Raw genomic sequence first — 22478 nt, 5'->3', positions numbered from 1 at the left:
GGTTCCTGACAGGAATCCAGAGAGCTCTGATGATGAGGCAGATCCTGATTCTCTGGAGGATAGGGAGATTCCTCCAGGATTAGAATCATGTAGGATTATATTGTGGTTCTTTCATAGAGATGAATTCCTGACCCTATTTCCCTGACATTGAAAATGCTGGGAGTTTTTGGAGCAAAGAAAAATCTCATTTTGGTTTCTTTGCATACAGCCTCTTGTTTTTTCCTGGTTATGGAGGTCATTCAAGAACTGATTGATCTTGAATGGGATGCCCTGGAGGCAAATTTTAAAGGGGGTCTGACCTTAGAAGACCTGTATCCCCTGGATCTAGTGGCGAGAGAGCATCTGCATTTCCCGAAAGTGGATGCGCTTGTCTGTGCCGTCTCTAAACGGATGACTATCCCTATGGAGGGAGGAGCGGCCTTGAAGGATATGTGCATGATAGGATTGAGGCCATCCTTAAACAAGCAGTTGCAATGACTTTGCAGATAACTTCCTGTTCCCTAGTGGCTCATTCTTGTTTGTTCTCTCTCAGGAGGTTGATGACTCTGGAATGACTTCCAGGGCAGTTATAGAAGCCGCTACCACCTTCTCAGCAGATGCAGACAGCAATTTTGTTTGCACCTTGGCCAGAAGAGTGACCGGTAATAACAGCCAGATTCTAGTTATGGCTGAGGAATTAGTTGGCCAATGAAACCTCCAAGGCTAACCTTACAAAATTGCCTTTTAAAGGCTCACTCTTATTTGGGAGCATGTTGGATAAGATCCCCAGAAAATGGGGCGAATCTCCGGTTCCTCGGTTGCCAGAAGATAAGCAGTTGCCATGCCCCTTTGATATGAAGGGTCATCTCAGAGCTTCCAAGTGTTTTCGTCCCTACAGAGGGACAACCTTTGAGAGGACTTGGCCTTTTGGCCGGTCTCAGTCCTTTTGTCCCAGACAGCTCAGGCGAGGCGGTGGCTCGGATAGTGCAACCTCCTGACCCTCACAATGAAGGTTTGCCAACGCACCCATGGGAGCAGGAAATAGGGGGACGCCTCTCTCTCTTATCGCAGGTGGGTCGAGATCACATCAGATCATGGGTCCTGGAAGTGATACAAGAAGAATATACGCTGGAATTTTGCAGTGTTCCTTGGGACGTGTTCATGGACTCTCCCTGCAGAAGAAGTGGTGGAGTGTACACTGTCAATGCTCCTCATTCTGAGAACTGTGGTTCCAGTACCCATGTCTCATGAAAATATGGGTTAATATTCCATTTATTTTGTTGTGCCCAAGAAGGAGGGCTCCTTTTGTCCCATCCTGGATCTCAAAGGAGTCAACCATCATTTGCAGGTGACTCGTTTTCGCATGGAAACATTGCTCTCAGTGATAATGGCCGTGCAGTCAGTTATTTCTGACTTTCTTGGATCTGTCTGAGGCTTACCTCCATATTCCTATCCAATTGGAGCACCAAAATTTTCTGCATTTTGTGGTGTTGGAGTGCCACTATCAGTTTTGGTCGCTGCCTTTTGGTCTAGCCACCGCTCCCAGAACGTTTTCCAAGATTATGGTGGTGGTGGTGACAGAGCTGAGAGAGGATGGGATCCTAGAACACCAGTATTTAGACTGGTTGATTCGGGCCAAGTCTCTGGAAGAGAGCAGTCTGGTGACCTGCAAGGTTTCCTCCCTGCTACAGGAGCTCGGTTGGGTGGTGAACCAAGCCAAGAGCAGTCTTTAGCCTTCTCAGTTGGAGTGTCTGGGTGAACGATTCAACACAATGCAGGGCACAGTTTTTCTGCCAGAAGCTTGTATTCAAAAGTTGATGTCTCAGGTGTGTCTCTTGGTAAGCACTATACGCTCGACAGTGCGGTCCTATCTACAGGTACTTGGGTTGATGGTGGCAACCCTGGAAGTGGTGCCATGGGCGCATATGCATCCACTTCAGTGCTCCCTGCTGTTTCGTTGGAACCCGTAGTCTCAGGACTATTCGATTAGTCTTCACCTACCAATGGAAGTCTGCTCTCACCTGCAGTGGTGGTTGCAAGCGGATCATATGAGAGAGGGAATTTCCCTGACATTGCTGAACTGGATGGTACTTAAGACATGCAAGCCTCCAAGGTTGGGGAGCTCACTGTCAGGAACTAATGGTGCAAGGGCTCTGGAATACAGAGGAGTCTCTCTGGAACATCAGTCGGCTGGAAGCCTTGGCATGCTTGCAGTTCAGTGGCAGGCTGCAGGATGGAGAGGTCTGAATAATGTCCGACAACGCAATGATGGTGGCTTACATCAATTGGCAGGGAGGAACCAAAAACCAGCAGGTATCGTAGGAGATAGACCATCTTATGGAATGGGTGGAAATGCATCTTCAGGTGATTTCGGCATCGCACATTGCAGGAGAAGAAAATGTAAGTGCAAACTTTCTCAGCAGGGAATAGGTATTGTCAGACGGGGCATTCCAGCGAATAGTGGATCACTGGGGCCTCCATTTTAAAGACCTGCTGGCGACTTCTCATGTTGCGAAAGTTCCTCAATTCTTCAGTCTCTGGAGAGATCCAAAGTCCTTTGGTATCAATGCTGTCATGCAGGTCTGGATGGAAGACAAGCTGCTGTATGCCTTTCCCCTGTGGCCCATGTTAGGTAGAATAGTTTGAAGAATCGAAGGCCACAGGGGGATGGTGCTCCTGGTGGCACCAGATTGGCCCAGAATACCATGGTATGCAGATCTGCAAAGACTCTTGGTAGAAAACCCCCTTTGTCTTCCGCCACATAGGAATCTGTTGCAGCAGGGGCCTGGCCTTCACGAAGATCAGTCTCATTTTTGTCTTATAGTATGGCCCTTGAGAGGGCTCACTTGTTGAAAAATGGATATTCTTCTGCAGTGATTGCAACCTTGCTACGAGCTCGAAAGTTCTCCACTTCCTTAGCCTATGTGCAGATTTGGCAAGTGTTTGAGGCTTGGTGTGAAGATCGAGGTGTTCTTCCTCGTTCAGTGAAGATTGCGCTCATTTTGAAAGTTTTGCAGGATGGGTTAAATAAAGAGTTGGTCCCTAATTCCTTGAAGGTACAGGGAGCGGCTCTTGCCTGTTTCAGGGGCCAGGTGTATGGTGAATCCTTATCGTCTCATCCTGATGTGGCTTGTATCTTGAGGGGAGTGAAACATCTTCGTCCTCCTTTGCAGTTACCGGTTCCTTTGTGGAGTCTAAACCTGGTGTTGGATTTCTTGGTGGGACCTATGTTTCAACTGCTGCGTAGCCTTTATTTGTGGTTACTGACTTTGAAAACAGTGTTTCTAGTGACAATTTGTTCTGCACATCTTCCAGAAATGAATCGGCTGCATACTGTTCCTTTGGTCTTGCCTAAAGTGGTCTCAGATTTTCACCTGTCAGTCCATTTCCTTGCTATCCTTGAATAAGGAAAGATGCAGAAGAATATCGCCTGTTGCGTCCCTTGAAGATCGAGACATGTCGTGAGGTATCTGGAGGTTTCTAAAACTTTCCGAAAGACAGATCGCCTGTTTGTCCATGGTAACGGAAAGCAGGGTGAACTAGCTTCGTGGGCTGAAATAGCTCGCTGAATTAAGGAGGTGGTCACAGCCGTGTATGTGGCTGCTGAAAAGCTTTTGCCTACTCAGGTTAGGGCTCATTGCACTAGGGCTTAGGCAGTGTCATGGGCAGAGGTTAAATTGCCTTACATCAACATTTGCCGAGCTGTGACATGGTCCTCCTTACACACTTTTTCCAGGTAATATCATCTGGATGCACAAGCCCGGGAGGGCGCAGCTTTTGCACATATGGTGTTGACTGGACCGCGGGCAGCCTCCCACTCTATTCCGGAGTAGCTTGGGTACATCCCACTGGTCCTGAATCCATCTGTCCACATGCTAGGAAATGAGAAATTACTACTTACCTGATAATTTCCTTTTCCTTAAGGTGGATAGATGGATTAATTTTCCTGCCCTTGGCTGCCAAATGATTGTGTGAATGGTCCTCCTATGTGGCTACGTGTTCAGGGGATTACTGATACGTGTTCATCCAATCCCTAGACTAGTATGGATACGTTCTTGCCTACATTCACTGTTTCTTGTTGGTTGAGTACAGAAATGGTTGTCTGTTTTTAATCAGTTTTTGCTAGTCTGCCCACAGTTGCTTCTGAAGAGAATATTGGCAGGCTGATGTCACTGCAGGACTATTTATACTGTGACACAAGTTTGCTCCGTCTCTATCTGCTGGTAGAGGTACATTACCTACTGGTCCTGAATCCATCTATCCACCTTAAGGAAAGGAAATTATCAGGTTGGTAGTAATTTCTCAATCTGTTAACTGGATTAAAGACTAACATGAAGCATAACATTTTTGAATATTTAGGGCCTGATTTAGTTTTCCCTCATATATACAGAATGAGAGGAAAAAAATCTTAGCACATGACTTAAACATGGGGATCACAATTCTAGTTGGGTTTTCAGAATATTCACAATGAATAATGCAGGAGATAAATTTGCATACATCACACCTCCAGTGTGAGCAGATTTATCATATGCATATTCATTATTTATATCCTGAATACCTGACTGGCTGTGGGGTCACCAGGACAGGTTTGGGAAGCTCTGCCTTAGTGAATCAGGTCCTAAGTTCGATTCCGTAGTTAAGATACAATTGCTTTATCAGCCTATGTTGCTAGATGTTCATATTCCTTTATCAGCGATTCCTACTCCTTGCTTTATCCAGCAAAAGAGATTTTGTGCTTTTTGTTTTTTGTTTTTTTTTGTGGTAGGGAAGCATCTCTAGAAGAGCTTTTTCACTGCATAGGCTTAATTTCATTTGTTAGATACCTTGGATTTTGGTGTTGGCAATCCAAATGTATAAGACTGGAATTTCTAACATAATCACCAAAAGCAGCCCTCGAGTTATTTGAATCCAGGATCAGAACTAAATCATAGCAAAGAAGAAACAATCATGGTCATCTATTTCAATTCAGTGACTAGCAGAGTTTTACAAGAATCTCTTATTTGTAGGATCACCACTGCATCAGCTTATACACCATATGTATGCTGAATCTTAACTCTGTCCACTTTTATATATTTTTTTACGTTTTTCAATCAAATAAAATTAACAAAAGAAAAAAATGTCCACTTTGTTTAGAACATTAGTAGAGACTGCCCCAGTTCAGAGCATATATGAGTGCATAAAATCGTTCGGATGTAGTACTACAAAAACAGCGATACTTAGCTTTGTGTCCGTTAAAGGCCCTGACATGGATCCATGACTTTCCCGCAGATAAGCAGGCTGAATTAGCCATGCTGTTTGGGAGCGCCCCCTGGTGGCCCGGTGTGGGAATTTCTTCTTCTCTCTCTTCACTCTTGAAAAGATTTTCTCTGTCTTCTCCACTTCGGTGGAGAAGACAGAGCACTTTTCGGTGCCCTAATGGCTCCTAAAGCTCCTGGTTTTAAATTTTGCCAGTGCAGCAAAATCATGTCCCTCATGGATGGGGTATACCTGTTTATATCTCGGCCCTAACCACGACCACTAGACAGAGGTAATTGGAGGAAGGCTTGTCTGGTTCCTATGCCCCTAACCAGCACTCCGCACAGTCTTCACCGGGGCAAGAACCCTACAGATTGGAAAAACAAAAGCGGGCATCCTCCTTGGAACCGGCTACCAGTAAGTTAAAACTGCCAAAAACCGTAGCTGGTCATATGAAGCATGGGCATTCCCTTAACAGCCCGGATGCACCGAAGTGCACTCAGTCAAGTGCCAATATGTCGAAATGTGTCGCCCATATTTCCCATGATAACTGAATCAGACTGAGCCTTTGAGACCATCGCAGGAATCCGATCGACGTAAACATAAAAAAATGTCAAATTTAGCTTCTGACCACGCTTCCAGGACACCAACGCATGTGTGGAGGCCATTAAAAACTAAGAAATTTGACACATTCGATGCAGAAACGCCATGCGTTAGAAACTTTGGCTGCAGAACACTTGTACCAGTCTAAAGATCTATCCATATTGTTTAGCATCTCTGATCTAGAAGGCTCTGATGGCTCAGATACAGATTCCCCTCGCATTCCGAAGCACTCCTCTTCATCAACTTCAGATAAACATCACAAGAGGGCACACACCAAGGACCTTCAGACCTCCCTCTAGAGAGGTTGGGGAAGTTGACTTCCTCTAGAGAGGGCCAGGACAGCTCTCCATCAGCTAAGAAAAAGAAAACATCCGCAACTACCAGCAAAGGCTTACAAGCCTCAGCCTCTCAATCGCTGTCCCAAATTATGGGAATTCTTCAAACCTCCTTCGACATGTTAGTGTCCTCTCAGAATTCACAACAACCCCCAGCCCGTCAGCAGAGGAATCTGTGCATTCCATTATCTCTCCCTTGCCCGGCTTACAATCAGAAGATGAGGAGCAAATGCTGGAGCTGAGCCCGCTAGAACCGGGACAAAGCGGAGAGCCTGTTTACTCCTCTCCACCCTCCCTTACCATTGGACTCTCCGGAGGAACCACCAGAACCATCATCTCCCTTGAAAGATCTCTCATACCCCAGGTTCATAGAGAAGGTGGGAACCACCTTAAACCTGGAAACCAAAAATCTCCCAGATCCTAGAATGGATATGCACAGGCTACTCAAGATTTTTTACATACCTGCGGAACTAACGGCTTTGCCATCCCATTCCATATTGGATGCATTAATGGAAAGACCATGGGAGTCACCTTTCTCAGTGCCTCCCACTTCCAAGAAGATAGACCTAAAATTCAGGATGCGGAGGTCGGCATATTGTGGTCCAGTCAACCTACAACCTACCACATGCATCTGTTGAGGTCGAGTCTGTGATGAAGAAAGCCAGGAACACCAAGCTCTATTCAAACACTCCTCTGGGGAAAGATAGTTGATATCTAGATGACTTCAGAAAGAAGGTATTCCAGGGTGCAATGCTCAACGCTAAGATCCAGCAGTACTAATTCTATATAACGCAGTATTTATGTGAATGTCTTCAAAAAATGAAATCTGATGCACTCAGCCCATAGAAGATATCCCGCAGAGACAGGATATAGCGGACATGGAAGAGGGATTGCGGCATCTACTCCGCACAATTTATGAAGGATTCGATACCTCAGCCCACATTTCTGTGGCAGTCATTGTGGCCAGAAGAATAGAAATGCTCTGGGTGAGCGCCATTTGCAAGGAGGTCCCCAACAAACTAGCAGAACTTCCATGTAAGAGGGATAACCTTTTCAGGAAGAAACTTTGGGAAACTATCCCAGCTCAAAGAAACAGTGTGGTGGTTTCGTCACTCACATCGCCCACTGACCAAACAATGATGAAGCTTTACTATCCACCCTATCAGAAGCCCTTTTATCTTAGATGCTCCTATAGGCCATTCTACTCGTACAGGACTCTGCCATATCGACAAAAAAACGCAGTCCCAGCACACCTAATCTTGAGGACAGAATCGTTCTCAACGAACATCATAGACGTCAGGTCTTTTTGAGCCTGAACAGGCCACAGCTACAAATACCTGTGAGAGGACGCTGCCTTTTCTTTTTTCAGGAATGAAATCTGATCACATCAGATCATTGGGTCCTCAACATCATAAAGAGTGGTTATCGCCTAAAATTCCATACAGTTCCATAGTTACCACATCTAGCTCCACTTCCAAGAAAGGAAGGGGATGTTCCCCTCCTCCTTCAGGCAATCCAATTGCTGCTTCATCAACAAGCGATTCAAGTGCTGCCGCTTCATTGACAGCTCCAGGGATTTTATTCCCAATACTTCCTTATTCCCAGAAAGAGTGGAGGCTGATGTCTGATTCTGGACCTCCGGGCTCTGAATCGATACCTTTGGCAGGAGAAGTTCAAGATGACTTCTCTGAAAACCATTTTACATTTTCTACAACCCAACGACTGATTGACTGAAGGATGTATATACCCATGTACCAATGCACCCCTGTTCCTGGCACTACCTTTGTTTTCAAGTCAGCACCCATCACTACCAGTACAAAGTCCTACTGTTTGTCCTCTCTTTGTGCCCAGGGTGTTCACAAAATGTCTAGCATCTGTGGCCCACCTTTGAAAACAGGGAATAAAGCTTTTTCCCTACCTGGATGACTGGCTGCTTGTAGCAAAAAACCCAATACTGATCCATGCCCACCAAATTCAAACAATAACTTGCTTAGAAAGATTGGGCTTCATCATAAATTACAAAAAGTCGCATATCGACCTTTCTCAAACCCTTCAATTTATAGGTTCGATCATAAACATGCGCCTTTGCAAGGCCTTCCTTCCATAGTACAGGATTCGCACTTTTCAGAACCTAGCCTCAACACTAAAGCTTCTCCCATATCCCACAGCTGGCCAAGTCCTCACCGTATGGGGGGTCACAAGACAGCAGCAATATATGTAGTCATTTATACATGCTTCCACATGTGCCGTTTGCAGTGGGGTCTGAAATCCTAGTGATCGCAATGCTTCTACCCCATGCTGAGACTGTTAACCTTGTCTCAGCCAATGTTATCGGACTTGGATTAGTAGCTGAGCCCAGGGGGTCTTACAGTCGGGCGCACTTTTTCAAATCCTGACTCATCAGATAGTACTAACTAAAGATGCTTCCACGAAGTGATGGGCATGCACGTCTTGCACTTCAAGACACAAGACCTTTCGTTCCCCACTGAAAAATCATTCCAGATTAACGTATTAGAACTACGTGCCACATGATATGTAATTCGTTGCTTCTCGCACATTCTTCAACACAACAGTGATGGTAAGCACGGACAATCAAGTGGCTGTGTTCTACATAAACAAAGAAGGCTGGTCCATTTCGAAGAGTTCTATGCAAGGCATTAGTAATGACACTGGAATGGGCATTAACTCGTTCGATATACTGTAGGCAACCTACCTGCCAGGAGTAAGAAATACGGAGGCCGACTGCCTCAGCAGAATCTTTCACCCCCACGAATGGGAGCTTCATTGGGACATAGCATATTCCCTATTCCAAATATGGGGAACACCCCACATAGATCTCTTTGCAACAGAGTACAACACAAAGCTACAGAAGTTCTGCTCTCTTTATCCAAGCAAACGAAGGCTAGCTCAAGATGTTTTTCCACTCAAATAGACGGGGAACCTATTGTATGCGTTCTCTCCAATACCGCTAATAACTCAAGTAATACAGAAATGCATAGTGGACGAGTCAGATCTCATCCTCATAGCACCGGCGTGGCCCAGGCAGCCCTGGTATGCCTACCTCATGCATCTCTCCATACAACGACCGATCCTTCTTCCAAACAGATCGGACCTTCTAACGCAGGAGGAAGTAACACTGCTTCACCCCATGCAAGACTCCCTTCACTTGACATCATGGAGACTGAAAGGGAAGTACTAAGCCATTTTCAAATTCTGATGGAGATTAGATGTTCTTATCTCTTCAAGAAAACCATTCATGAGTAAAAATTATACAGATAAATGGCATAGGTATCTCCACTGGTGTAGGTCAATAGCGCTTGACCCTTTTCATTCTTCACCAGAAGAGTTTTCTTAAATACCTGCATTTACTGTACCTTTCTGGTCTAGCGGTTTCCTCCAAAAGAGTGCACTTCAGCACCATAGCGGTGTATCATCCTTCAATACAAGGAACCTCCATATCCACTCACCCCCTCGTATCTCGTTTCATGAGAGGCACCTTGAGGCTCTGATGACCAGCACTACCTTGGGACCTAAATGTGGTCTTGGAAGCACTGATGTTCCTACCTTTTGAACCAATGCAAATATCTTCACTGAGATTTCTCACATGGAAAGTATTTCTGGTAGCTATAACCTCGGCTCGACAAGTCAGCAAACTTCAGGCGCTAGTTCACTATTCTCTTTACCTACAATTCTATCATAATAAGGTCACCTTACGAACTCATCCATCCTTCCTTCCGAAGGCAGTTTCAGCTTTTCATTTGAATCAATCCATACCATTGCCAGCTTTCTTCCCTAAACAGCATTCAAACAGTTGGGAAGTTCTACTGCACATGTTGGATTATAAAAGAATGTTAGCCTATTATATGCAAAGTACTAACACTCCAAAGAGGCACTCCCAGCTCTTTCTTTCCTTCAGCCCGAATGTCCCTGGATTACCAGTGACTAAATGGACACTAGCGAACTGGCTAACTGAATGCATCCTCTTCTGCTATTCTACCAAGTCTGAGTGTCTAACTTCAAAAATCAAAGCCCAACAGTTGAGGGCTATGTCTGCTTCAATCACCCACCTTAAACAAGTTCCTGTTGAAGACATTTGCAAAGCAGGGGACATAGACTTTACTACGTACATGCACTTCTCATTACTGCCTTAAGCACCATACCAAATCTGATGCAATCGTGGGGCAGGAGATACTACGTCATGCGACTGATTCTTAAGACTGTCCACACTTTGCAGGGATTTGCTACAAAATAGCCCTACACAGATCCATATATATAAGCCGGTGTTTTCCATAGATAGCAGGATGAATTAACCATACGTCCCCACCCACCTCCCTGGACAGTATCTTCCATTCTGCCTGCTATAGGTCTATCTTTCTGTATGCTCCTGTTTCTTTGCTATCTAATTAACTGAGGAGAGAGTGAGTCTGTCATTCAGGAAGGCACCGGGCAGACATGCAGGAACAAAGTTTTCAACATTCTATGAGAAGTTCCCACACCGGGCAGCCAGGAGGTGCTCCCACACAGCATGGATAATTCTTCCTGATATCTAAAACACCGTTTAAGGTAAGCAAACTTGCTTTTCTAAGAGAGTCTGCTTCAGGGGAATTTAAATCCTTTAAAAAGCTCTCTCATGGTCTGTCCTTGATTTATTCGGCATTTCAAAAGTCTCTATAAAACAGGAAAGAAACTGGTAAGTATAAACAGGAAACAGGACATGTAGGTTCATTCCGCTATAAACTAAATTAAAGAATATCAATTGATTATCTCATCAAGGCCCTCTGGGGCTACAGAACCCAAGTAAAAAAAACAAAATTGTTCTCTTTTATTGAGGGACGCTTGTATATCTGCCCCCGGCGAGACACATCCAGTTGCTCCAGGATAGACAATTTATATTCTTTATTTTATTTTACAGCGGAATGAACTGACGTCATGTCCTATGTCCTATTTATACTTACCGGCTTTCTCCATGTTTTATAGAGACTTTTGAAACGCCAAACAAATCAAGGACCAACTATGAGTGAGCATTTTAAAGGATTTAAATACCCCTGAAGTAGACTTTCTTCAAAACATGGATCCATGTCAGGGTGGCCTTTAACTTTGACACACAAAGCTAAGTATCGCTGTTTTTGCAGTACTACATCCAAATAATTATTTTGCTCACTCTTATATGTGCTCTGAACTGGGGCAGTCTCTACTAATGTTCTGAACAAAGTGGACATTTTTTCTTTTGTTAATTTTATTTGCATTGATTGAAAAACATAAAATAATATATAAAAGTGGACTGAGCTAAGATTCAGCATACATATGGTATATTAGCTGATGCAGTGGTGGTCCTACAAATATAAGAGAATCTTGTACAACTCTGCTCATCATTGCATTGAAATAGATGACCAGGTTTATTGTTTGTTCTATGTTGTGATTTATTTTTACCTTTATGCCACTTAAGCTGTGCTTGCTGGAAAACCTTGCTTGCTTTTTTCCATGGCTTGTTGGGAGAGTAGGACTGGTTGATCAATTGTACATTGTATTCATGTCTATGATTCTCTGGGATCTAATGGGCTCTTCCTAGTGAAATCTTTTCTCTGTTTATACTACTTGGTGACAACCAGCCTAGTATGGGAGAATGGGAAGTCTGTCTTCTTCATCTGCCTTGTTAACCCAATTTATAGAATTTCATATTGGAAAAGCATACTACATCTATGACTCACCTTTCACTTTGAGTTGATTAAATGTGCAGTATATCCACCCTTCTATAAGTGGCCCACTTGATTCTCCCATTTCAGTTGAGCCTACGCTTTCAAAAAAAATGGAAGGAAATTCTAAATACTAATGTGTGTGTTTTTTTTGCCAGTGTAATTAGCCTGGCGACCAAGTGCGCCATGCCTAGTTTCCGAATGCACCTGAGAGCACATGGAATGGTGGCCATGGTCTTCAAAACACTGGATGATGCACAGCACCACCAGGTATATAAGACTCCTTTATATATATTTAAGAGGCGAATATGTCCAAATCATATAAATGTTAAGTATGTGACTTTTCTTCTATATGGTCTTTGAAATAAATGAAATGCAGCTTACTGGTGGTATGTCAATTACCAACCATATTTTAGATAATGAATGTGAAAAAAAGTCTGACAGTTTAATAAATATTATTGAATTTATTGACCTGGTATAAAAGATGTGTACCTACTGATTGACCCTAAAAATTAATTGTGTGCAGATTGAGGGTCTTTATACTTTAATTTTAGTAACAATTTGCTGAAATAATATAACTTTGTGATTGAAAGCCATTAGATGTAATATCAGAGATATTCATTGTAAAACTAGAAAACTTTTTAAGCTTTCTTTACAGTGTATACTATGGGATACGTAACATGCCTGACTGTTTTTCAATTACATATGTTCAGTATTTGATGCATGTAATTTTCTGTTGCATTTTTAAATTAAAAAAATAACACAGATGTCTGTCTGCAGATGCAGGGAGCAGCAAGCAGCTGAATATAGCAGATCTGTGGCTCCCTCCCCTGCCCTGGTCCTTCACTTTCCTCTAAATCCTCTCCTTCTGACCTGGGCTTGGATCAATATTCTCCCATTCCCATAGACCTCAGGATGTCCTCCAGCTTCAGTGGTGGTTTTAGAAGTGAGTATAGGGACTGCTCACAGGCCCCACCTCATGCACAGAAGCCTGGAGAAAGTGAGACCTCTGGTGCCTGTGAATATAGGTCCATAGGACAACTCAGTCTATATGCTCACTGCTTCTGGTAACAGCACAGCTGGAGGGAACTCTGAGGTCTGTGGGGTGATGGCATAAGGATCAGATGCCAAGTCAGAAATGGTGAGGGAGGTCTGCCAAGTACGAGAGAATTTTTGGAGTTCCATGGGATGGGGAGGAATTTGATGTTTGGTTGGTGAGGGGTCAGAGGTGCAGGATTAAGTTGCAGAGCTGCTAAAGGTGAACTCTGGGCCTTCTGGTATAAAGAATGTTTTGGTCTGTATTTATCACTCGATATGAGCTGCAGCTGTAGCCTTCTGTTCTCTGTTAAAATGTGCCGCAGGGGTCGGTGTTGGGACCGGTCCTGTTCAATATCTTTGTGAGCGACATTGCGGATGGGATAGAAGGTAAGGTTTGTCTTTTTGCGGATGACACTAAGATCTGCAACAGAGTGGACACGTCGGAAGGAGTGGGGAGAATGAGACGGGATTTAAGGAAACGGGATTTAAGGAAAGTGGAAGAGTGGTCGAAGATATGGCAGTTGAGATTCAATGCCAAGAAGTGCAGAGTCATGCATATGGGGTGTGGAAATCCGGAAGAACTGTATTCAATGGAGGGAGAAGGGCTGATATGCACAGGGCAGGAGAGAGACCTTGGGGTGATAGTGTCTAATGATCTGAAGTCGGCGAAACAATGTGACAAGGCGATAGCTAAAGCCAGAAGAATGCTGGGCTGCATAGAGAGAGGAATATCGAGTAAGAAAAGGGAAGTTGTTATCCCCTTGTACAGGTCCTTGGTGAGGCCTCACCTGGAGTACTGTGTTCAGTTCTGGAGACCGTATCTCCGAAGGGACAGAGACAGGATGGAGGTGGTCCAGAGAAGGGCAACCAAAAAGGTGGAGGGTCTTCATCAAATGACTTATGAAGAGAGATTGAAGAATCTAAATATGTACACCCTGGAGGAGAGGCGGAGTAGGGGTGATATGATGCAGACTTTCAGATACTTGAAAGGTGGGTTTTTGTTTTTTTTTCAATTTATACTTTATTGAAAGTTTTTATTATATATACCATCCATAATTTCAGAAAATAAAAAAGGAAATCTTGTTATTCAACATCCAATAAAAAATTCGAATATACATTTCTGAAAATCAAACAAATGTTGAACAAGAAATTATAACGGGGGATCATATTATAATTCATATAACCACTCAATAACTCTGAAAGGAGAGGGGATATCAATAGATTTTTCTTTTGGCCTCATTAAGTTGTTACTGAGCTGTCTTTGTCTCAGATTTATCTACAAGGAATGTCTCTAAGTGTAAGGGGTCTGAGAATATAAATTTATTTCCCTGAAAATTAATATAACATTTTGAAGGAAACTTTAAATAAAAGGTAGCCCCAATCTCTAGGGCTTTACTTTTCAGGGCTAAGAATTGTCTTCGACGTGCCTGTGTAGGCCTCGAGACATCAGGAAATATATATACTCTTTGCCCACAAAAGGAGCACTCTTTGTTCCTAAAGAACTTCTCAAAAACCTGATCCTTCTCTCTCTCAAGAGAGAAGGAAACAAATAAAGTTGTTCTTTTATTTATAATATCCAGAGATTCCTCTAAAAATGAAGAAATCCCTGGACTTTTCTCCAGATCTACAGCTAGTGAAGTTCTGGATTGTAAAGGAAAATAAAAAAAATTTAGATATAGTTGGAATCTTATCAGCTTCATATGCAAAATTTTCTATTAAAAATTTCTTAAATATTTCATATGGTGACAATAACCTTGTTATCGGAAAATTAACTAGGCGCACATTTTTAATACGCAACATTTTCTGAATTTTCAAGTTCTGAATGTAGTGATAAACTATCTACAATATGCATACTTTCAGCATTTTGAATATTATGAACATTACCAGTTATAGACTTCATAGCTGATTCTAATTCTGACAGTTTTTTCCCCGTTCTTCAATTGAAGACTTATTCACATTTACAAGAGAAGTAAGGAATTCATTCACATTTGAGACATTGGAGTCCAGTCTGACCAATATCTTCCACAAATCTCTCAACGTAATATCTGTTGGCTCTTTATGGCTCAACAGATTCTTACAAGGAGCTCCTAGTGTGGTTCTATCTACAGTTCTTTGCTGTGTTCCATCGGAAGGGCTTTCGGGAGGAAAGGAATGACCTTCTTCCCTATTCACACTCACTTGACTGTCCTCGATAGTTCCTTCCACCATTGAAGTTCCTGGAGGTTGCGGAGGTATAGTTGGGCCTTTGCCTGGACTCAGGGACACTTCAAAAGTGGCACTTTCACAGTCCGTTTGTGGCACTTTCCTATTGACATGGGCATCCATAGGCCCAATATTGTTTGAGGCTGGAGAGGAGGTATAGACTCTTGCTTTATGCTTCTTACCAATATAAAATTCAAAAAAGTTTCCTGTTAGGCAAAGTCTACCAGAGGGAGTCGGAGGCAATCAGAGGCAATCGAAGGCGGTCGAAGCCGGTCAAAGCCGCGCGCGCCGCTCAGTCGTGGGTTTTTATATATCCCACGGTCCTGCAGTGATGACGTCAGCCAGCTCAATCACTCTCCGTCGCAGCTGTTTTCCCTCTCACCGTCTGTCCAAGCTGGCTCAGCAGGTAGGCGCGATAGATGTTCCTCTCTCCTCTCTCTCGATCCCCCCACTTGAAAGGTTTTAATGATCCAAAGACAACGACAAACCTTTTCCGTTGCAAAAAACTCAGCAGAACCAGGGGACACGATTTAAAACTCCAGGGAGGAAGACTCAGAACCAATGTCAGGAAGTATTTCTTCACAGAGAGGGTGGTGGATGCCTGGAACGCCCTTCCGGAGGAAGTGGTGAAGACCAGAACTGTGAAGGATTTCAAAGGGGTGTGGGATAAATACTGTGGATCCATAAAGTCTAGAGCAGAGCTTTCCAAACTGTGTGTCGGGACACGTTAGTGTGTCGCCTGCAGTGTGCAGGTGTGTCGCGCAAGCCCGGTCAACTCTGATGTGAGTTTGGGCTTTTTTTTTCTAGAGATTCACTTTTTTTTTTTGGTTTATGGGTTGCTTATTATTGGGTGATTTTTGCTATCAATCGCATTTTTTTGGGGGGGCTTGGTGGGTGGAACGAGCCCAGCCATCCTTGCATTGGCTGCTGCTGCCGATGAGGCCTGGCCATGAGGAGTACTGACTGCAAGCAGCAGTGTCTGGTGATCATGGAAGGGAGTGAAGCACTTAACTGGCAACAATCAAAAAGACGAGGTACATGAGTGTAGGGGCCAGACATGTGCTGGGGGGAGAGAGATGAGTGAGTGGGGGGCAAACGTGCTGGGGGGACAGACATGTGCTTGAGGGGGAGAGATATGAGTGTGTGGGGGCCAGACGTGCTGGGGGGAGGAGAGAGATGAGTGTGTGGGGGACAGACAATTTGTTTTATTATTGTTTCTCATAAATTATAACAATAACATGAATCTTGGAATATATATTTTTAATATAAATTTAAGGTTTTCATGAGATAGGTTGTGTCGTGAAACATTTTATTTATGTATATATTTAAGGAAACATACATAAATTGTCGAAATATGTTTCGTTCGTTTAACCTTTAACCTCTGGTTTACTAGTAGACTGAATTACCGTGTCGTGAAATTATGTTTGCCTAAAAAGTGTGTCACCAACATGAAAAGTTTGGAAAGCTCTGGTCTAGAGGATGTGAATGAAGACAAGAGGCATGGGGGGTGGCTTGAGGGAATGTTGGCTACTACCTGGAGATGAATATCCTTATTCTGTAATGCGACTCCAACATTCTTCTTGCCATTGAAGCATAGAGCAAATGTGGAAAAAAGGATTTGCAACCACATAAAAGCAGGGGAGTAGCTTGCTTGTTAACGGCGGTTACTACCCCAAACCAAAAAAATACCTGATACTTCACTTTCAACGCAAATCCAGCATAGCTCTCTGCTTCAACGGCAGGGGAGGAAGTTTGACACTTCACACATATCCAGCATAGCTCTCTGCTTCAATGGCAGGGGAGGACATTTTTGACAATTCACGCATATCCAGCATAGCCCTCTGCTTCAACGGCAGGGGAGGAAATTTGACAATTTACGCATATCCAGCATAGCCCTCTGCTTCAACGGCAGGGGAGGAAGTTTGACACTTCACGCATATCCAGCATAGCCCTCTGCTTCAACAGCAGGGGAGGAAGACTGATACTTCACTTTCATTGCATAGCCAGCATGGCTCTCTGCTTCAAAGGCAAGGGGGAATGAAGAAAGGTGGATTTATATTCAGGCAACAATCAACAAGGACTGAATTTTACATAGTCTGAATAAACAGATAAGCATGGGTGTAGCTTGCTTATTGCGGTGGTTAATACCCCTAACTAAATTAAGCTATTTCACTTAGATGCAGGTCCAGCACTGCTCTCTACATTAATGGCGGGGGTGGAAGGGAAATAGAATAAAAAAAAAAAAAAGGTCACTAAGAGCCAAGAGAAACAGATAAGTATGTGAGAGAAAAAAAAGTGTGAAAGCTTGCTGGGCAGACTGGATGGGCCATTTGGTCGTCTTCTGCCGTCATTTCTATGTTTCTATGTTAGTGGACATTGTGTGCTTTGTATTGAGAATTTTCATTTATGCATATTTTTATTGCGGTTGAACAGTGCACTCAAAGTATTTAGACAACTTCACTTTTTCCACAGTTTGTTAAAAGCCTTATTCTAAAATGGATAATATGCAATTTTTCCTCCCTCAGTCTATACAAAATACTCCATGACAAAGTGAAATCAGCTTTGTAGAAATGTGTGCAAATTAATAAAAAAAAACAAAACACAAAAACAGAAATATCACATTTACATAAATATTCAGACCATTTACTCAGTACTTTGAGGCACATTGCAGTAATTACAGCCTCAAGGCGTCTTGGATATGGCTCTACAATTGTGGCACACTTGGATTTGGGGATTTTCTCCTATTCTTCTTTGCAGATCCACTCAAGCTCTGTCAGGTTGAAAGGGGAGTGTCAATGCACAGCTATTTTCAGGTCTCCAGAGATGTTTGATCAGTTTCAAGACTGGGTTCTGGCTGGGCCACTCAAGGACATTCACAGACTTGTCCTGAAGCTACTCCTATGTTGTCTTGGCTGTGTGCTTAGGGTTATTGTCCTGTTAGAAGGTGAATCGTTACCCAGTTCTGAGAACTAGTGTGCTCTGGAGCAGGTTTTCATCAAGGATCTCTCTGTACTTTGCTCATCTTTCCCTCATCTTTCATCTTTCCCTCGATTCTGACTAGTCTCCCAGTTCCTGCAGCCGAAAAATATTCCCACAGCATGATGCCACCACTGTGCTTTACCGTAGCAATGGTATTTGCTAGGTGATGAGCGGTGCCTGGTTTCCTCCAGACATGTTGCGTGGTATTCAGGGCAAAGACTTCAATCTTGGTTTCATAAGACCAGAGAATCTTATTTCTCATGCTCTGAGAGTTCTTTAAATGCATTTTGGCAAACTCCAAGCAGGCTATCGTGCCTTTTACTGAGGATTGGCTTTTGTCTGGCCACTCTACCATAAAAGGCTTGATTGGTGGAGTATTGCAGAGATGGTTTTCCTTCTGAAAGGTTCTCCCATCTCCATAGCAGAACTCTGGAGCTCTGTCAGAGTGACCATTGGGTTCTTGGTCATCTCCCTGACCAAGGCCCTTCTCTCTTGATTGCTCAGTTTGGGCAGGTGGCCAGCTCTCTGAAGAGTCCTGGTGGTTCTGAACTTCTTCCATTTCAGAATGATGGAGGCCACAGTGTCCTTCAGGACCTTAAATGCTGCAGCAATTTTGTGTACCCTTCCCCAGATCTATGCCTTGATGCAATCCTTTCTTGGAGGTCTACAGACAATTTCTTCGACTTCATGACTTAGATTTTGCTGACATGTACTGTCAACTGTAGGACCTTATGAGGATGGGTGTGTGCCTTCTAAATCATGTCCAATCAATTGAATTTACCACAGGTGGACTCCTATCAAGTTGGAGAAACTTCTCAAGGAGGATCAATGGAAACAGGATGCACCACCTGAGCTCAACATTTAGTGTCAAAGCAAAGGGTCTGAACACTTATGTGAATGTGATATTTCAGTTTTTTTAAATGTGCACAAATGTCTACAAACCTGATTTTGCTTTGTCATTATGGAGTACTGTGCGTAGATCGAGGAGGGAAAACATGCATATTATCCATTTTAGAATAAGTCTGTAACATAACAAAATGTGGAAAAAGTGAAGGGGTCTGAATACTTTCTGAATGCACTATATGTATACCACTCTGGGCAATCTTCAATCAGAATGGCGTTATAAAAGTGAGATGGAAAGGCAATGGGTTTGCTAGAATGGGACACAGACAAGTGATTGATACTTGGTGGGGGGACACTGATGAAGAGGGGATTGCACAGATAAGGGGAGAAAGGCAGGTGGGCTGAAGGGGGAAGATGAATGGAAGGGATTGGGTATTGAGCAGATACCCAGTGTAAAGAACACCTTTGAAAACGTTCATACAGATAGCCATATTAGCCTATAATAGCAAAGATAACACTGGTGGCACCTTATATATTAACAGATTTTAGCATTTAAACCTCAAATTTGTTAGTCCAAAGGTCCCTAAACTTTTTAAAAGAAGGGGACACAGTATTTCAGGATCAATGTTGGGGAGTGTTTCTTCATGGAAAGGGTGGTTGATGCATGGAATGCCCTCCCAGAGGAGGTAGTGAGCACTTAGATGGTAAAGGAATTCAAAAGAGCATGGAATAAACTGAAGATGACAAAAATGAAAATCTGTGTGACTGGGGTAATCTACACAGAGTAACAATTACCCTGAAAATAAAATAAAATATATAATTAAAAAAAAATAGCTGGACCAGACTGGCTAGATCGCTTGAGTCTTTTTCTACCAATATTTACTATGTTACTATGAAATCCCTGAGAAGGCCAGGGATGGAGGAGGGTGACAGACCTGTTCAGAATTTGCTGCGGGAGAGAGGGAAGGCAGGAAAGAGAGCCTGAGAGAGTTTTCTGGGAGGAGTAGTCTTGCTATTTAGTGGATTTGAAATGCTGGGGAAAGGAGAAGGCAAGGGACAGGGTGTGATAGATAAGGACATAAGAACATAAGAAAATCCCATACTGGGTCAGACCAAGGGTCCATCAAGCCCAGCATCCTGTTTCCAACAGTGGCCAATCCAGGCCATAAGAACCTGGCAAGTACCCAAAAACTAAGTCTATTCCATGTTAACATTGCTAGTAATAGCGGTGGTTATTATCTAAGTCAACTTAATTAATAGCAGGTAATGGACTTCTCCTCCAAGAACTTATCCAATCCTTTTTTAAACACAGCTATACTAACTGCACTAACCACCTCCTCTGGCAACAAATTCCAGAGTTTAATTGTGCGTTGAGTGTAAAAGAACTTTCTCCGATTAGTTTTAAATGTGCCCCATGCTAACTTCATGGAGTGCCCCCTAGTCTTTCTACTATCCGAAAGAGTAAATAACCGATTCACATCTACCCGTTCTAGACCTCTCATGATTTTAAACACCTCTATCATATCCCCCCTCAGTCGTCTCTTCTCCAAGCTGAAAAGTCCTAACCTCTTTAGTCTTTCCTCATAGGGGAGTTGTTCCATTCCCCTTATCATTTTGGTAACCCTTCTCTGTACCTTCTCCATCGCAATTATATCTTTTTTGAGATGCGGCGACCAGAATTGTACACAATATTCAAGGTGCGGTCTCACCATGGAGTGATACAGAGGCATTATGACATTTTCCGTTTTATTCACCATTCCCTTTCTAATAATTCCCAACATTCTGTTTGCTTTTTTGACTGCCGCAGCACACTGTACCGACGATTTCAATGTGTTATCCAATATCCAATGTGTTTCAATGTCAGTAATATTTCTGGATATCTCCAAAGTTGGCAATCTTGCCCCCTGCCTCAGGGATATGTAGCAGGTATTGGAGGGTGGATGGATGGCAGGATGGGGTGTTTGTCCGTGTGTGGTGCACAATCTCATTCATACTTTTCATGCTCTCTTGCTTCCTTTCTACTTCCTTCCCCTTTCTCATCCTATTTTCCCCTACCCCTTCTCTCTCCTCCCATTCCCTCTCTTACAGCATGCTAGATACCTGGTATGAGCAGAACACTCTGCAGAGTCTAATCCAGGGATTGACATTCAGACTTGGTATCTGGGTTATAACAGAGGATTTCTGCACTCTGTGCTTCCAAAGCTTGTCGCCTTAGAGCAGAGCTTTCCAAACTTTTCATGTTGGTGACACACTTTTTAGACAAACATAATTTCGTGACACAGTAATTCAGTCTACTAGTAAACCAGAGGTTAAAGGTTAAACGAACAAAATGTATTTCAACAATTTATGTATGTTTCCTTAAATATATACATAAATAAAATGTTTCACAACACAACCTATCTCATAATAAATATTTGCAGGCTTCCACTTCCTCCATGCTGATCTCGTACATTGTGAGATCGGCATAGAGAAAGTGCTACTCTTGCACATTCCCAAAGATTACATGTGCCAATCACTAAAAAGTAATTTTTTTTTTTACCTTTGCTGTCTGATCTTAGTTTTCTAATCGGTTGGTCACAGGCTTTTTTTCCCACCTTTCCTTTCTTGTTTTTTTGCCAATTCCTTTTACAGGGTCTTTTTTTCTATTTCTTTTCTCTCCATCTGTCTTCCCTCAAACACACAATCAGGTTCTCATTCTCACACGCTATCTCACACATTCTCACACACATAGGCTCTCACTCACATGCAATCTCACACATCCACAGCTCTCACTCTCACATGCCTCTCTCTCATACATACATACATACTGTCTCTCTCGTGCACATGCTGTCTCACTCTCACACACACAGGCTCTCTCACTCCTACATGCTCTCTTGCTCAAGCACAGGCTCTCACTGGCACATGCTGTCCCTCTGCATGGGTTGCCGAAGATCAGGGCCTCTGAAGATCAGGGCCTCTTCAGAGGCCCTGATCTTCCCTGGCCGTGACATGGGATCCGCAGCAGCCCTGCTATCGGGTTTCCTCCTCTTCTCGGGCCGTCGCGACGTGGGATCCGCAACGGCCCATTAATGCTGCTCTTCTTCTGTACGCAGCAAGTGCTCCTCCTCCTTCCTGCCCACGCGGCTCCGGCAACGTTTTTCTTCCAGGGCTGCACAGGCAGGAAGGAGGAGGAGTGAACGTGACCCTTTTCTTCGGGCCGTGGTGATGTAAGCTCCACCACTGCCCGCCGATCTTCCTGCTATAGTTCCCTGCTTCCGCCGGCCCTGTGGACCGGGCGACACACCTCCACACTACAGGCGACACACTAATGTGTCCCGACACACACTTTGGAAAGCTCTGCCTTAGAGGATGATGTCCATACCCCCTCCCCCACAGTTTGAAGAGATGGTGGCGTGGTTAGGAACTTAGTCCTGGGGGGATCTGTGCGTGAGAGAGAAAGGGAGCTTGTGTGGGTGTGTATGCAAGAAAGAGGGCCCTGTATGAGGGAATGTGTGTGTGTATGCAGGAGTGAGGGAGCCTGTATTATGGTGTGTGTATGTGCTCTTAAGCGTAATTTCTTGTTTATTGTAAA

At 43.6% G+C, this 22478-nt stretch overlaps 1 protein-coding gene across 4 annotated transcripts in view; it reads left to right on the top strand.

Moving 5' to 3' along the window:
* Positions 1 to 22478, top strand: part of WAPL (WAPL cohesin release factor) — a 533375-nt gene that overhangs the window by 288681 nt on the left and 222216 nt on the right. For all 4 annotated transcript variants that reach the window (XM_029609312.1, XM_029609314.1, XM_029609311.1 and 1 more), the window contains exon 8: positions 12004 to 12115. In XM_029609312.1, the coding sequence (XP_029465172.1) occupies positions 12004 to 12115 (112 nt within the window). The remainder of the gene's footprint in view (positions 1 to 12003; positions 12116 to 22478) is intronic.

This window comes from Rhinatrema bivittatum, chromosome 7 (assembly GCF_901001135.1).
Source record: "Rhinatrema bivittatum chromosome 7, aRhiBiv1.1, whole genome shotgun sequence".
Lineage (NCBI taxonomy): Eukaryota > Metazoa > Chordata > Amphibia > Gymnophiona > Rhinatrematidae > Rhinatrema > Rhinatrema bivittatum.
This window is presented reverse-complemented; position numbering and strand designations above follow the sequence as displayed.